Genomic DNA, 14,626 nt, shown 5'->3' with positions numbered 1-14,626 from the left:
TGAAATTATGTCAAGTGTACAAATGACATGTTTTGACCAATCAAATTGAAGCCTATCACTAAATAAATGTGTTTGATCATACAATCTTCAAACCAATCAATCAAACCATACAACTACTTCACCACTTTTTACAACTATAAATAAGGATTCATAATTCACAAAAAAGGAGAACTTAAGTACAAGAAGTAAGAACCAAATATTAAAGCATAAAATAAATCAAATAATGCTTATAAAAATATGTTCAAATCATCACATGTGAGATTAAGAAAATTAGATCCTTAGCTTGTTATGTACTTCCTTTTTTTATTTTGCTCCAATATTACTTATACGAAATTGATAGAACAATAAACAAAGATACGCATTTATCATTTTAAATGTCATGTTCTATATTTGATAAAAGAAAATGGTTTAATAGGAAAATGGGGATCAATCCATGAGCTTTTACCTAAGGCAAAAATAATGAACACATCATGTGCTATGTAAAAAAGAAAAAAAGTAAAAGAAAACCTAGAAAAAGATAGACAACATGATAAACGATCTATAGTGTTATTGATCGGGATCTACAGTGTAATCTACGAATTCACGTGAATTTAATATCTTTTCGTTCAAACTTTATAATGTATTAAGAAATTTATTTAAACATCTATAAATATTTACTTGTAAACAAGATCTTGACGGGGCTTTAGCACAAAGATCAATAGGTTAAATTAAAATAGAAATATATTTCAAGAGAGAAAATTTATACTAGGTAATATAATCCTTGTAGTAGATCAAAGAGATGTGGTGCATCATTTATATTATGTTAATAATTTTGTAGATTCTTCATACAATTATTTAATTGAAATGATAGTATAGTCCAATGAAGCTTAATTATATGCTAAAAGTAACATTAATACACTCAAATTATATCCTAAGGTAAAAAAAAAATGAGTATTTATATTTTGTCACGATTTCTCCAATTATGAATATTTAAGAGATATTTTCAATAGAACCAAGACCGCCTATTGATTTATCATTTAGCCCATACTTAGCACATTTGCCACCTCTTTATACTTTACGTGATTTACTCTACATCACAAAAAATTCCCAAACCACAAGTTTGTAACTTGAAACACAATAAACTTCACCCTCTTTCCTCTTTACCTTCACTCTTCCTTTCCTCATCTTTCACCTCAAAAGGAAAGGAGATCATAGGAAAAACAAAAGTCGAGTTGATTTCACACCTCTTTACCTCGCGCTCACCACATTGTTTCATTTACAATCCGACCTAAAAGATGGCTACTAGGTCAAGATTGGCGGTCGTGCTCCTATTAACCCTAGCTATGGCCATGGTAGCAGAGTCGTCGTTCTCACACTTGGACTCTACCACCATGGCCTTTAAGGTTCAAGGGAGCAATGACAACAACATTGGACATGTTGGAGACATGTTGTTTGAGGATGAAGAGATGATGATGCCATCCGAATCAGCCCGTAGAACACTCGATGAGCGCGATCACATCGGTTATAGAGCGTTGAGGGCTAATAATATTCCATGCGATCAACGCGGTGCGTCTTATTATGAATGTAATCGTATGTCAAAAATTAATCCTTATAGACGTGGTTGTCAAAGAATTACTGGTTGTGGACGCACAAATAGTTGAAATTAATTAACGTATAAAATGCATGTATGGAATATTAATATTAATATTTCATGCATGCATGCGTTAACGCTAAAAATATATTTAGAAATACATGAGTTGGTAACTTCTTTTTTTTGATAAACTACTATATATATTTTTGTTTTTACTAAATTCGTAGAGAATGATATATTAAGAAGATTACCAACAACAAGGAAATAATTAACTTTTTACAAGTTTTTTTATTTCCCTTTCTGTTGTTTAAACTATACTGTATACCATTATTGAATATGATTTTTGTAAATTTAAGTATATGGTGAAATAAATTACAGATTGTCATTTTTACTTTGTTTTCCTTTCGATTATTTTTCAATTTTGTACATCTTATGTAATTTATTATGTGTATGCTTCGTAGACTACTAGATCGATCAGTAATGGAAAAAATCGTACAATATAAACTAAAAGAAAATAATTATACAAAAATTTGTGTATTTTCAGCATTTCAACAGGTTTGTAGTGTATTTCAAGAGTGAACATATTTTCTGCATTTTATGGCTATTAGACTGAATTTAGGGTTTCTCTGATAATTTTCCATTAATTGTTAATAATGGACTAAAATTAATTAAGGTTCATCTTTTCGCCTACCAAGCTTAGCTACTTCATGATTTGTAGATGATCACCTAAATAATATTTATACGTAATTGTCTAATTAGTGTCGGTAAAATGAATCTATATTTTGGTAATCCGCTTAATCCACCTATATTTTAATGGGTTGAATGAGTGATTTTTTACCTGAATAAAATATGATTCAAACCCATATTATGGTATTCATGAGTTAAATATATTGACCCATTTTCAACCTGCTAAAATTTTACTTAACCTGTCAATTTACCACCACTAGTCTAGATGAACTTGTTGGAATAGAAGGATCAGGATGACAAATCGAAACAAGTATAAGGGTCTCTTAGCCATTCCATCGAATGAAAATACTAGCCAACTTTGAAAGCCTTCTATGTTTTTCCACTTAAAAACAACAGCAAAAACAAAGTGTGAATTGAGTCTCATCAATCACTTGTTGAATTTTAATAATAACATAAGGTAAATAGGATTTTTTTTTTGGGGTTTGTGGGGGGGGGGGGGGGGGGGGAGGGCAAACACTTGAATAGAAGAACATAAAGGAGGAAGAAAAACTAGAATGAAAGGAACTGTTGCAATCTACAAAAAAAAAAGTAGCTATAAGCATTAGATTTCTCATGAGTCTAGTAGCAATTGTACTGGCTAAGCAAATACAATCAAAATAACCACCATCTCCTTCGTCCATGCTTTCTCTGCACATAAAGTTAATACATATTCTTTAAGTGACTGCTTTCGGAAACGGATAATGGGGCTTGAAACAAAAGGCTACAAGTGAAGTGCACAATTAATTTGGGTTCATACAGAGGAAAAAACCCCTCATATGCAATAACTCACAAATCATACAGGAGAGGTAACTTGCTCTAGGCAAGCCCAGTGCAATGAGCTATACCGAGAAGGCAAACATCTTGCTCTCACTGGCAATAGGTTTCGCTGGTGGGGTTGGCATCACGAATCTATAACACCAGTGCAGAGCCCTGAAGATGAAATGGCTATGGAGATATGCACAAGAGCCTCAGACCCTATGGAGTAGTGTCATAAAAAGGAAGTACGGGGAAGAAGATTGTTGGGTACCCAAGGAGGTCACCAGTCCATATGAGGTCAATTTGTGGAGATCCACGAGAGCCTTGTGAGCTTATCTTGAAAAATACTTAATGATCAGAGTGCACAATGGAGTTAGGACCAAGTTCTGGAAAGATAAATGGATAGAGACAAGGTCATTGCAAGAATTGTTCCCAAATCTTTTTGACCTTGCCCAAGATCAACACAACAGTAGCTGAGATGTGGACTCAACAAGGATGGATATGAGATTCAGAAGAGGGATGAATGATGGGGAGATCCCAAGAGTGGTTGAACTATTCAAATAAATAGAGAGCTTTCAAGGGGCGCAAGAAGGTGTAGATTGTTTGTGCTGGAATGGACACCCTAAAGGACTTTATAAAGTCAGCTCAGGGTGTAAGTTGTTGAATCAAATAGAACCAATGAATTTTTTTGGCCTTGGAAGAAGACCGAGATTCCATAAAAGTTTGCATGTTTTATGATTTACTTGGTTCTAGCTAAAGAAGCTGTCCTAAATCATGAGTTTTTGATTAAGAGGACGATATTACTATGCTCAAGATTTTTCTTATGTGAAAATGAAGCTGAGACAATAAATCACTTGTTCCTACAATGTAGTATCACAGATCAGCTATGGAAGATTTTCATCAATTGTAGGGGCATAGCATGGGCAATGCCAAGCAAGATTACTGACACTCTTTTGGCTGGGAGGAAGCTGGAGCTGGAGCAGGTATCGGAGAGATGGAAAATCATCCCTTCATGTATATGGTGGACAATTTGGAAAGAAAGAATGCTAGATGTTTTGAGGAGAGGTGCAATTCAGTACAAAAGATTAAGCAAAATTGTATTATATTATTTTGCTTTTGGTGTACTAAATTGTACTCTGGGGATACAAAATCAATCCTAGATGTGCTAGACACCATTAAGGTTTGATTAATTTTTGGCATACTCTGTATCTAATCTCACTCTTGTCAATATGGTTTTTCAGCACTTAGGATTCAAAAAAAAAAGTATTTTGTCAAAGAGGCAGAAGTACCTTTTGATCCTGATTCCTTTCTGACTCCATAACAATAGGTTGAGGAAGTACAGTATTGTCGATATTCTGAATGTATGGTCGTACCTTCTCCTCCAACATTTTGTTAAGCTGAGATATGAACAAAAAATAACAGAGAAGAGAACATATCAGCAACTAATATCAGTAATATAGATGTTTATTTGTCCGACAAAAAGATATCGGGAAAATATGAGATAATTGTTAGTTCAATCAAATTGTAGACACCAGCTACACACAAAAAATATGAATCAAGATACATGTTTCAGATGCCAGAGAAGGTACCCGTACCACACATACAGTATTGTCAGTCATCTGCATTCCAGAGATAGAACTTTAAGGGGTTGTTTGGTAGAATGTATTAGCAAAAGTAATGTATGTATTAACTCTGTGTATTAGTAATATCTTGTTTGGTATATTTTTTCATGCTATGTATAACTAATGTACACTCTATTGTACATTAAGATGTGTATTACTAATACCATGGATTTCTAGATATTAGTAATGCAAGGGGTTTTAATGCATGCATTAGCATAGTTAAAGACTTATTGCCCCTGAAAATCTTTTTTACATCTTTTTGAACATAATTGTGAAGGGTTTCTTTAGTCAGTAAATATTTTTATGCAATGCATGCTATTTTTAATACACCAAAGCAAATAAAGCATAAGAAATCTATGTATAATTAATGCAAACATTACTAAGCATTATCAATGCACCTCTTGAAGACTCATGTCTAGAACACGCTTAAAATCATTTTCACGAAGTTCAAGAATGTACATATTACAGGTAATAAATTTGAAGGAGATAGTCAAGACTTTTGCTTGAATATCATTTAGTTAAGGTGCCACTTCATAATACTTCGCGCTACAAGTTGTATTGGACTTTGCCACACACTTTAAACTTTTGAATACTTTTTTAGAAGAGTAAGCTACTAAGAGACTTCTTCTCTACATTCAGCAAGAAACAAATTGAATAGGAGAAATATTACATTCCTGGAGATAAAGTCATTCAATCTGAGGCAAAGAAAATAGGAGTATTGATTATCAGGAAAATTCTTAACCAGTTCAAACTTGAAAGCACAAACTAGCAGGCACAAGAAAGAAAAATTGTACTTCAGTGAAGTCACTATGTAATACTTTACAAAGCAAGCAAAATACCAAAACAGAGAGAGGGTAAAAGAAATTCAGAAGCGGCATACATTTATGGATCTTTGAATTATTATTATGAAACTGGAGCCATACATCTAATTTGTTTGTTGTTGTTTTTTCGCGCTTCTGTGATTGAACAAGAACATCAAATTCTATCCTAGCAGTTTAATCAGTAAAATCATGAGGGAAACTAAAGTGTCCATGTTTAAGGGAAAAGGTCAAATTTGTCCAGATGAACAGGGTTAAAAAATAATCAGAAACCCATACGACATTTTTTTCCCTCTTCGTATCTAGACAAACAGCAACTAAGCCTTAGTCTTAAACAAGTTGGGGTTGGTTAGAAATTCTCAATACTCTCTACTGACATTTCAGGAAAAGAAATCTCTGATAGACCAACCTTTTCTTCTCTCCATTTCGCTTCCCACTGGGCATCCAGCATCTTTTCAGAAATTTCTCTCTGTGCATTAAGAAGAACTGTCATCTCATAGAGCTTTTTTGGGTCTTTGAGGTCCTTTTCACTCCAAGAAGATGCGTTTAATGGAAGGTTCAACTCCTGCAAATGGTTGTATTACCCCGTATGAATATAAGGAAAATAACAATAACAATAGAAGAGCAAGAGAGAACTTCCTGACAAATCAACAGCATGCTGACCTTCCAAATTAATCACTTGAACTTAAGATGCGGAGGAAATTTTAATACACACTTAAGACAGCCGATAGAAGCAGAACTTTCCCGTCTTTTTTAGCTTTTCTAAGGGGACTTTGTCGGAAAAACAAGTTATCTAATGTACAATGGTTATTCACAATAACTCCAAGATAAACCATACAGAAAATAGCGGGCATTTAAACAAGAATGTAACTAGAAATAGTAAGAAATTCTAGTAAAGATAAAACATACCCCCCAATTTTGAGGACGCGGCGGAGGGTCAAGCTTCATGACTTCTGCCTCCAGAGTTTTCTTGGCCTTGAAGTAAGGAACGTTTTTCACAATAATAGGATCTTCTCTTGCTCGGGCAGGATCAATAGAGACCAAGGCCTGTAAGATAATTTAGTCAAGAAAGTTGATCGGGATATTACTCAGACATATTTACCACAAAAAAAAAATGTCATACTTCTTGCAAATACTCCCATCCAGGTTTTCTCTTGGCCACCACATCTCGAAGTTGATCATATCGCATAGATTCCTGGAATGCAAACACGACTACATAAGCTGTCAGCAAAATCTGGCTTCCAAGTGTTCTAGACTTCCAGACTATGAAACCCTCAAATAGGTAAAAGATGAAATAAAATAAGGCAATCAATTTCATCTGTCATTTTTCATAAAAGCAGATGCCGATGAATTTAGTTTGAATCTATTGGATCTATATGTTGTCTTTTATCAATATATTTTACGTGTGAAAATGTTAATTTTGCAACAAGAAGACAACTTCAGAACTTCATTATAATCATAGATGAAAACTCAAAAGTCATCTCTTCAATGAGTTTAACAGTCGAAATGGCTTTTCTCTGAACGTCACAGCCAATTGTACAAGGCTTGTATTGTGAGATTCCGCAATAGCTAAAAGAACTTTGATTATGCAGATTGAAGGGAATTGTGGTACATAAATCCTTAAAAGGAGGGAAGAGGATGAGAAAAACAACAGAGACATCAATAAAAGACCTGTTACTTGACATCGAGTGGCGGATGTTTGTAGATAAAGCTGAATAAAGCAAATGGGTTCCTGACTTCCTGTATCCGAACCCAGCAATAGGATAAGGCTTACTGGGACTTAGGTTGAAACTCTACCACAGTTAATCTTTGCATAAGAATTTCGAGATAAAATAATCATCTGAATAGAACATATATGATTATGAAGCATGAACTTCTTTTACCATTGACAGGGCCATGAACTATAACAAAGAGTCAAAAATGTAAAAATAATTTTTTATCTACATTTTCCATTACACTGGAAGCTCTTTTTCTTTCACAGGGATTCAAAAAGTTATATGCATACAGAAAATTGCTTTTATCCTATTGCAAAGATTAATTTTTGGATGAAGGGGATTCAATTGAATTCCCTTCTTTACACGTGGCTCAGCCGCTGTTCCTTGCCAATATATCATTGTTCAATTTTTACCAGAGTGAACTTAGATGAAGCATGTTTACACAGAAAGAAAAAGAATATGAAGCATTTTGAAATCAAACAGCACAAAATTGAACTCCCGCCATTCCAATTTTTGTGGCAATTTGAATAGGAATGGACTTTAAGAAAGGAAGATTTTTGAGACTGATGATCATAACCATGTCTCAAAATTTAAGATTTGTGTGGCTTTAAGGCTTTAGAAGCCTGTGGTTTTAAAAATTCCATAACATGTGTGGCTATAAAATCTTCTCATTAAAGGTACATTGGAAGTACTTCTTCAATCATTTCCTAATTTAGAAAGTTGTCATTCTTAAAGGAACAAACTAAAAGGGAAAGGTTGCCAAAGAAACTACAAGGAAGTGAATACATTGACCACAGGGCATTGGTATGTAGCTCTATGTACAAGTCCTAGATTCACAATCAACTAGATGATGAACTCTCTTGATGTTAAGCTGATTCCAAAATTTTCTTTTGAGCATTAAAAAAGGAAACCTTAACAAATCATGTGACTTGAACTTGGATATTTTGAGAAGATTCCATAGATTACTTTCAATCTATGTTTGCTCGAACCCTTCAAAAATGTCAACGGGTGTGTATGAGATTCTCCAAAAGTAGCATATTTTTGGAGAATCTGACACGGGTGCGACATCGAAAGTGAAGAGTCCGCGCAACTTAGCTTTCAATCTTATTGCAAGTTCAGAAATTTCCTGTGTATACTTGTGCAAAAACCTCATTCTACCAATAAAGCGTGTTGAAAATTTTCATTAGTAATTGGTATAAATTGAGTTACATGAGTTCGGTGTCATCCCCTTCAATCTTGCAAACTCTTTTTCAGCTTTAGGGATAAAAGAAGCCAGAAGACAAAAATAAAAAAGGTATACTTTGGATTTTGACAGGATAGCATTGGTTACTTAGAAGTTCTCTAATGCACTACCTGGAGGAGCGGCATTAGGAAGTTGAATTCGATTGTAAGTTTCTTCCTTTTTTTTTAGCATCTCATCCTTTGCTGATGTGAGTAACTTCCATATTAATCAAAGTTAAATAGGTTGCTAATCAGTTCAAGTTTGTTTCTGGTGCACTTGAAATAGGGTGAGCATATTTATCTGATTAATATAGAGTTCGCCTCTTCTTTTTATTTCCTGTTTCAATGTGTGCAATAATAGAGTTCAAAATTTACAGATACTAAAGCATGTGTTATGGGCTCTGTAAAATGCTCAACATTCACAAAATAACTGAGCAATTATGAATAGCAAGGGGAAAAAAGCAGTCTTTGACAACCATAAGATAAAAGTAAACCTTATATTGCCACCAAATCTTCTTCTTGACATCATCATCATATTCAAATCCACCCACAATCTGAGGCAAGGTAAGCAACCAAAATGCAGCAATGCTGGGGTCCTTCATACTATCAACAATATGCTGTAACAGTAAAGAAGAGGAAAATGATAAAGTGCAAAGTTGTAAGGGGCTTCTTATACTTGACTTTTCTATAGAAAATATTTGAGAACTCACACACTTATAAGCAAGACAATCTGGTGAATAGGATGATCACAAATATCTACTGGGGAGTAGGCAATGAATAGAACATGAGAATTTTCTCTCCCAACTTTAGCTTGTCATATAAAAGGAAAAGTAACCAGAAAGAAGAAACATATTTCCTTTGAACCCTTTTTCTCCATAAAAAATAGGAAGGAAATCAATTCTTCTTCATTTGAAAATCCTTTCCCACTTCCCAACAGCATGAGAATCTTTCTTCTCATCCTTTGAGATATTGAACAAAAAAAATGTAAATCAAGCAATGATGGATGAGATGCAGCGAAAAAAAGAACATTTACAGTAAGCAGTATTAATTGTTACAAAACAGAAACAGGGATGACAAAGCACTAGCCTCGTAAGGATAATCCATCTTCCTCATGATATTATAAGCTTTCCAAGGAGGCTCCATAATCTGTAGCATTGAAAGATTACACAGACATGAGAATGACTAAAAGGTAAATCAAAACCGAAAGAAAAGGAGGAAAAAAAATTCTTCCTAGAATGAAAATTCACGACATCAAGAATACAAATGGGAAAAAAGGACATTATTTAGTGTTCATTTTATTTGCCATTCCTCTTTACCATACTCAAGAGTGTAGAAAACTATTCCTGGTTCACTAGATTTCTAGGTTTTCCCCATGGATGTGTTTTTATGACTCATTTCTGATTACCTCCTCTTGTTTGCAGATACCAATATTTTTCCATACTCCATTTTAACGGCATTAATCAATATAGTGGAACAGATTTATGCACATAGAAACCTTTTACATGAACATCTATCAACTGTGACGAAATTTAGCATAGATACCAATTCTTGTTCATACACTTTTACTTTATCTAGAGGCATATGAAATGGATGAGCGAAACAAATGAAATAGTTTCCCAAGATAAAACTCTTCACTAATGGAAGCAGACCTCGTGACAGGCTGCAGGTTTTCACAGTCTCTAAGTTTTAGCATGAGTAGGAAAGGGTTATGACTAGAATTCTAAGTGTGTCAAAAATATAATCAAAATATCACACACTGTTTCTATGAAATGACTAGAAAATGAAAGATCAGGAAGGTGCATTTAAAAAAAATTGAGAAGCAAAATCCACTGCCACTAGAATTCTTCTTCCTTTTTTGTTTTTGTTTATAATGGTGGCGTCCGGGCCAGCTTGTGCACCTCAACTATTCCGATGGATTTTTCTCACAAGAACATGTATTAGGTAACTCTGCCTGTCAAGGCTTGGGAAGAGGGAAAAGAGCATGTAGTGTTTTCTGCCTCTACGGGGCTTTGAACTATGGTCTCTAAGGTTTGCAGTTTGCACTCACTTCATTGACCACTAAGTCAGTGCCGTTATGATTCTAATATAGTACCCAATATATTGCATGATGTTAGAAATAACTCTCGATGGTAAATATATTAGCATAATGTAAAAGAAAATCTCAATGGTTTTTAAAAAGTAGAAAAAGAAAATGGAACAAAGAACAGGAAAGACTGGATAGAACTCACATCATCTGCAGATATCTTTATCTGCAGTTTGTCTTTGCATTCCGGGCATTTCATCACACCCTGCAGAATAAGTGGTATCATTAGCAACAGCCATTGCTTAAGTTCCAAAAAGTTTGAACAGTTCTTACTTAAGAGTTAAGACTAGGCATAGGTGGATATCAAAGATCATGTGAAGCATAATGACTGCATCCAGATTTAACACAATTGACACAAATCCAACTAAAGGAAATAATGAAGCTTGTGTGTGCAAGAAAATAATACAGTTCTTAACTCATAACATACTAGACTAAAAGGAAGCATCATGCATAATCCAAATTCATTGATATAGTATCAAAACAGCCTCTATTTAACAAGATTACTGAATAATAGGATGAGCTCCAAAACCACTCAGGTTCCATCATGCATATCGAGGTGATATCAAAGCTCAAATCAGGTTACACATAAAGGTCTGGTTCTAGATTATCGGAAAACTATCTTCATGAGCTAGGGCTATGGGTTCTTGTGCAGGATTCAACCTAATTACCTAAGTGATTGAACTTACGTGCTTCTAAGTCGTCTTCAAAGTCATATCAACTAACAAATATTACCTATTAACTAGTAGAAGCATGGGAAGATACAGTTAAAATCAAATGAAGGCAGTGTTGTCAAAGGCGAAAAGCACAAAAAGCTTTAAGGTCAGTCAGACATTTAAGAATAAAGAAAAAAAATACAATAATATATGTGCAGTCAAAGACTAATAATTCTAAAGCATGAATAACAAATCAATGGAAAAAGAAATTAAGATAAAGTAAATAATAATTGTGTAATGTTGCCTCTTCAGGATAACACTCATTGATAGGGAGAAGTATCAAGTATGCCTTGAAGCCTCAATCACTACACTGAAGCGCCCACTAAGCGAGGCAAAGTGCTCAGCATGTTTTGTGCGTCGCTTCAGGTCTTAACATGCTTCAGGCGAGCCTTTGACAACACTGAATGAAACTACAGATACATGCCACATAAATAACATGAGCCAAGTTGATTTCTGGTTAGGCTTGGCTTTACTTATTCAATAAGCCCTATTCTCAACTTGGCTTTCCATAACAAATGAAACTCTATATCTTTACCTTGGCATTTTGGATGGTTTCTCAAGCCAAAAGAACTACTGGCATGACTCACTCAGTTTATTTTCAGCCCTTAAGAAGCTATATTATGAAATTTGAAAAAATTGCCAAAACAGTTCTCACCGATCCATCACAACTGGGACATTCTTTAGATGGCAGTGGCAAGTGAAGGTCCACTGTGGAAGGAAGATGCACCAACTCAGCTCTGTTATCAGCTATCGCATCAGCAATGGATTCAGCTGTGGCTTTTTCTCCCCTGTATCAGTAATTTGGAAGCTTTAAATAGACATAAATATTCAGTGTGTTTGACATTATCTTCATGTCCCTAGAATAATTTATGATTTTTCAGAACTATGATGATTAATAACATAAAACAAGAAGAAGGTGGCTCAGTACACCAACATGATGATGGTGATGTTTTGAGCTACCAACAGCAATTACACGAGCCACTTTGATTGCCGAATCTGAATTAAGAAACCTGAAGACTAGAATGTGTTTTAACAGTCACATGGGACGTGGGAGAAGAAGAAGGTGAAAGCACTTCAGTATATCTTTTAAGAGTATGCAGTTCAGAATATGACAAAAACCATAATGTTGTTCTAGAAATTGGATTAATACATAAAATGTGAACAGGATGTTCATTTTAACAGCAAGAGTACAAGTTTATCAATGATTACCTACCTTTTCAATGTGTAGTTCTTCACTTGGTAATGCACTTTGCCTGATCCTTTGCACATTGTGCACTGCAACGCCTGCCACCCACAGCATGTCCGGCAGTCCCTGCAGTCAATGAACCAAGCATCTTCTTTCAATTACACATGTCATCACCTTACATATCAAGACATGCCAGTTGACTATAAATTTGACAAGCATTTCAGCTTCCCTTCAGTAAGCACAAATAAGATGCTCTCTCACTTTAACTTCAATTTGTGATTACCACATCAGCTTGTGCATAAGGACATCGAGACCACCAATGAGCACAGAAGACAAATATCTGATATCTATAAGACAAATATCTGATATCTATCGAGCTCATAGTCCATTTAAAGTAAAATATGGATTGAAAAACCAAACCTATGAAAGAATGTGAGCATTCAAACCTATTCCTTAAGGTAATGGATGGAGTTGCCTGATACCTTTAATCTTCGATGCCCTTTTACACACGATGTGCATATCAGCAAAAAAACAAAACTTTTGACATGGACCATTTATCAATTTCATTATTTCTAATATAAGACACTTCAACTTCAGGAATATAAATTCTAACAAAAGTAAACATGAGCTAAGACTATAAGGGCACCTCTGGCTGATCACCTTCTTTCCGAGCTCCATTGCAATGTCATAAGTACCCAGAGTAGCTACCACCTGCAGTAAAACACCAAATATCTCTGTTAGGAGAAACCTTCACTGAACAAATACTTTCAGCCTAAAAGTCGTTGTATTAATCTCCGGTCATCACCTCTCTTACATATTACTTGAAGACTCAATCCAGGGAATGCTGAAAAAAACTTCCTATTCATGGGATCCTAGTGATATATGAACAAACATTCAAAGACACAGTCGAGGCATTCCAGTGAAACATGAACATATATTGAATACCCAGTTCAGAAATTCTAACAACTAGACTGTTCCATTCATGGTCTCTCAGTGACATATGAACAAACATATAAAGACCCAAATCAGGAAGAAATGCAGACAACAATGCTTCTCAAGTTATGGACGAGAAAGTGTGGTGAGCTTCCAGTGATTTATGAACAACTAAATTAAAGCCCAGTTCATAAGACACTGACCATTGGTTCCCCCATTCAAGGCCTTTCAGTGAAACATGAACATATATTGGAAGACCCAATTCAGAAATTTAACAACTAGACTGTCCCATTCATGGTCTCTTAGTGACATATGAACAAAGACCAAATCCAGGAAGAGATGCAGACAATTATGCTTCTCCAGCAATGGACAATAAAGTCCGGTGAGCTTACAGTGACATTTACACTCATATTCATAAAACACCGGCAAACCGATCCCCCATTCGAAGCCTTTTCAGTGACACGTGAACATACATTTGAAGACCCAATTCAAAAATACTAACAAATAGACTGTCACATTCCTGGTCTCTCAGTAACATATAAACAAACACTTAACGAATCCAGTTCATAAAACACTGAAAACTACCTTCCCCGTTCAAGGCCTTTTCAGTGAAACACAAACATAAATTTAAACACCCAGTTCAGAAATTCTATCAAACATACTATCCCATTCACATCCTCTCAGTGACATATAAACAAACACTTAACGACCATTAAGTAAAAAAAAAAAAAAACAGAAAGTAACACTTCCCCAATTACATACAAGAAAGTGCGGTGAACTTACAAAGATGGTCGAATAAGAGAGCTTAGAGATGAATTCAGGTACACCGAAACCTCTCGGAGCAGAGCCGGCAATGTCATATGCAAGTGTAATAGGTGAAAGAACAAGCTTTATTGGAAATTCGAAAATGTCAATGAGTTGCTGTCCATAGCGGCTACTGAAGTACTTGTATTGAAGGTCAGTGAATTGCTTCAAATTCTTCAGTAAGCGATCAGTGCCTCGAGACATTGCTCAAACATTCAACTAGTTGAAGAAGAAGAAGAAGATGGAAAAAAGGATAAAGAGGGAGATAGGCGTATTTCAAGCTCAGTTGTGTAGGGATAGGATTTGGGAGTACCATTTTTTATTTTCTACTAATTTTTTTTTAAAATGAAAACGGAAATCCGCAATAGCTATTTTTGAATTTCGTATAGTGTAAAAAATTCTATTTTTATGCAATAGCTCATAAATCATTCGCGAATCACATATGAGAGTTGCCTAGTGCGACGGCAAATCTGTTGCTT

General features: G+C 34.9%; 2 protein-coding genes across 2 annotated transcripts; one reads left to right on the top strand and one right to left on the bottom strand.

The window, feature by feature from the left end:
• Positions 1–1,274: 1,274 nt before the first annotated feature.
• LOC104644916 (protein RALF-like 22) lies at positions 1,275–1,640 on the top strand. The gene has a single exon (XM_010315780.1). The coding sequence runs from the start codon at positions 1,275–1,277 to the stop codon at positions 1,638–1,640; it is 366 nt and encodes a 121-aa protein (XP_010314082.1).
• A 1,149-nt stretch (positions 1,641–2,789) lies between these two features.
• LOC101251155 (uncharacterized) lies at positions 2,790–14,456 on the bottom strand. The gene is made up of 12 exons (XM_004251814.5): positions 14,127–14,456; positions 13,057–13,121; positions 12,438–12,536; positions 11,880–12,012; positions 10,657–10,716; positions 9,515–9,574; positions 8,923–9,045; positions 6,616–6,687; positions 6,402–6,539; positions 5,902–6,057; positions 4,342–4,449; positions 2,790–2,944 (listed from the first exon to the last, which is right to left on the bottom strand). The coding sequence occupies exons 1-12, from the start codon at positions 14,349–14,351 to the stop codon at positions 2,909–2,911; spliced, it is 1,275 nt and encodes a 424-aa protein (XP_004251862.1). The 5' UTR covers positions 14,352–14,456; the 3' UTR covers positions 2,790–2,908.
• Positions 14,457–14,626: the final 170 nt, after the last annotated feature.

The sequence above is a fragment of the Solanum lycopersicum genome, chromosome 12 (genome assembly GCF_036512215.1).
Source record: "Solanum lycopersicum chromosome 12, SLM_r2.1".
Taxonomy (NCBI): Eukaryota; Viridiplantae; Streptophyta; class Magnoliopsida; order Solanales; family Solanaceae; genus Solanum; species Solanum lycopersicum.
Note: the sequence above shows the minus strand (reverse complement) of the source record. Positions and strands in the feature narration are given on the sequence as shown.

Excerpts from the sequence above, each read along its gene's own strand:
- LOC104644916 (XM_010315780.1), top strand. The coding sequence starts at position 1,275 with ATGGCTACTAGGTCAAGATTGGCGGTCGTGCTCCTATTAACCCTAGCT.
- LOC101251155 (XM_004251814.5), bottom strand. The coding sequence starts at position 14,351 with ATGTCTCGAGGCACTGATCGCTTACTGAAGAATTTGAAGCAATTCACT. Across the intron at positions 9,046-9,514 it reads AGATGGATTATCCTTACGAG|CATATTGTTGATAGTATGAA; the intron begins GCTAGTGCTTTG and ends TTACTGTTACAG. Across the intron at positions 6,540-6,615 it reads GATGGGAGTATTTGCAAGAA|GCCTTGGTCTCTATTGATCC; the intron begins GTATGACATTTT and ends ATTATCTTACAG.